Raw genomic sequence first — 2,849 nt, forward strand, 5'->3', positions numbered from 1 at the left:
GATTTTCATTATTCCGAGTCGACATTTTATTGTTTGGATCAGTCGTTCCACGACACCTATAGATCTATGATCATCCAACGGGGCGAACAGAAGTTTTATGCTTTTTGATTTGCAAAATAATTGGAATTTTTAGCGCGAAATGTTTGGTTTTGATCGCATCTTAACCGGAGGGGTACCCCATCATTAGAAACGTATCGTTGCGTAAATTTCAGATACTACCTTAGCCGTCGGGAATTGAGACCCTTTGTCTACTAATATGCCACTAACTTGTACGCGTCTTTATTTAACTCGTCGGGGAGCGATCCCGCAAAATCCAGTTGGACCTCTTCGTTAGGTTCAACTACCGGTTCCATTTGGAATGAGTGTTGTTTACCAATGATTGGTTTTAAGTCTTTACCTTGTTGTGTACATTGGCGACATCCTTGTGCCATTTGTATTATTCCCTGTGTATATGCGGGAAGCAGATGTTTTGGCAAAGGTATAGCCATGGCCGCAGATCCGGGATTAGTGAAACGCAAATTGTCCAGAACTGTTCGTCTGAGTTGTGAGGGCAGAACTATCCGTTTGTCGATGAGTAGGCAAGCGTTTTTCACCAGCAATCAATTTCTTATGTTGTACCAGTACTGGACAAAAAAAAACTTTAGCGATTCCCAGTCCCGCTTAGTCACAAAATTGACGAGTGGCCTCACGTTTTTGTCTTTTCGGGTTGCAGCGGCGATAAAGTTCACACCCAATACTTTCTGGAGGTTTTTCCTGTACATCACCCACTACATCTTCTTCCTCTGTGTTGGTCTCCCTGTAGATTTTGGCGACGATTTCACAAACAATAATTTCGTGGCTGGCCTCCAATTGAGTAGTTGACATAGTGGGTGATTCAACGTTTGGTTGGGTTTCCTCCTGTATCGTGATGTTAGGGTCCACGCGGCTTACGTAGTATTTGTATGTTTCTCTTGTTTCTATTAAAAGGTCCTTTTTGATGATGGCGTTGACTGGTTCTGTTGTTGTTTGAGCGGATGTTGTCGTTGTTAGAATCAGAGGCGTCAATTTACTGGGTCCTTCCCCTGAGTCGCTGAAGACTATTTTCCGGAAAATTGCTGGTTTTAGTTTTATGTTTTCTCTCGCATCCTTGACGGTGGCTGGTTTTTGTTTCGTGTTTGATTTTTTTTGTTTGGTGGCCGTTTGTGCCAACAGGGGTCAGTCAGATTTTCCTATTGGTCTGAATCTCCTTGCCATAAGTCTTTGTTTGTGTTCTCTGCTGGTGAATTCCGTTCCCTCTTTTGCTGTTTTGGTATAAAACCCCCGTAAGTTTTTTCATATTTTGTTTCTTCATTTTGTCTGGCGGTCTCTCGTTGTATCGTTTTTGGTTTTTTGGCAAGTTGAACTTTCGATTTTGAATATCTGACTGATTTTGAAACTGAGATGTGAGCAAATGACTCAAGTTAAGAGTTAAACCATGTTTGAATGTTTGACCGCTTATACAAAGAATGAAATGGTTGGAATTCAATTGAGCGTTTGATGTCCCATTGCTTTCCGCGCGTTTTTTGATCAGCCGATAGGGCGATAGTTTCCTATTGGCTAATTGTTTTGGAAATAAGTTGTCAATCATTTCAAGATTGTTAACCAATGAGCTGATTGACGCCACAACAAATTCCTCATCATACGCGCTAGGGGGGTATTGCGACTCCAACCAGATTTCGGGATATATAGTCAATTAATCCCAATTTATTTCCTGCCAAATGTTTGATATCAAAAAAAGGGGTTAATCAATCAATCCACCTCGTTAGCCTACTTTAGCTTGTCTTAGATCGTTCGCTGGCGTTAAAGGCACTGATCAAAGCTTGATGATCAAAAACGATTGTGAATTTTTTTCCGTATAATTAGTATTTGAAGTGTTCTGTCGCCCATAAGACCCCCAATGGTTCTGGCTCAATTACTGAATATTTTTCTTCTAACAAATTTAGAAATCTTGACACATATGCAATAGCTACCCACCCTCTTTTGTGTTTTGTTCTAGGGTCGCGCAGAGTCCATATGTAGATGCATCAGACACTACACGTGTTTCAAGGTTTTGATCAAAATGCTTATTTTGAGTAATTTCTGCGAATAACTATTTAATCCTTTGGAATGCGGATTCATGTTCAGTCGACCAACTAAGTAATTTGTGCTTGTCTGAATTTTTCAGAAGAGGACGTAGTGCCACAACAGCCTGTGCCAAATGTTGGATATATCTTGTAAGATGATGGTTTGATCCCATGAAACTTTTAAATTATTTGAATGTTTTAGAAGGGGAAAGCTTTTCGATAGCGTCTGTTTTCGTTGATGAAGTGGTAGTCCCTTTGCTATCAATGTGAAACCCAAGCCATTTAATTTGTTTGCAAGCACACTTACAATTATCCAATGATATCGCGAGATTTTCTTCGTCCAGTTTGTGAATAAATTTTTCCAGTGTATCTTTAGGTTTTTCTACTAATCCTTTCGTAATAATTAAAATGTAATCTAAATACGCATATGTATTTTTACAATTAGTTAATGTCAAGTCAAGTGCTTTCTGGAGTTCTGCCGGCATATCTGTGAGGCCGTAAAGTCCAGTTTGGAACTGGTATGTTCCCGTGGCGTTTCCTCCAAGTAGACTAAATTTGCATTGATCTCTTGTTTTCTTATCCAAAGGGATTTGTGAATATGCGTATCGTAAGTCAAGGAATGAGATCAATGTTTGTTCTTCTGGGTCGGATTTGAGTAATAAATCGATGTTCGGAATCTGGTACTTGTTTTATGAATGAATTTAATAATTTTCTTTGAGTCTAATGCAAGTTTGACCGTTTGATCCTTTTTTAATGTTATCACAATCG

The 2,849-nt window shown here is 39.4% G+C and overlaps 1 protein-coding gene across 1 annotated transcript in view; it reads left to right on the forward strand.

Moving 5' to 3' along the window:
* The window catches only part of LOC134839935 (uncharacterized), a 4,895-nt gene extending 2,788 nt beyond the window's left edge, over nucleotides 1-2,107 (forward strand). The window contains exon 3 of the mRNA XM_063855564.1: nucleotides 2,015-2,107. Coding sequence (XP_063711634.1) covers nucleotides 2,015-2,107 — 93 coding nt within the window. The remainder of the gene's footprint in view (nucleotides 1-2,014) is intronic.
* Nucleotides 2,108-2,849: the final 742 nt, after the last annotated feature.

This window comes from Symsagittifera roscoffensis, chromosome 2, assembly GCF_963678635.1.
Source record: "Symsagittifera roscoffensis chromosome 2, txSymRosc1.1, whole genome shotgun sequence".
Lineage (NCBI taxonomy): Eukaryota > Metazoa > Xenacoelomorpha > Acoela > Convolutidae > Symsagittifera > Symsagittifera roscoffensis.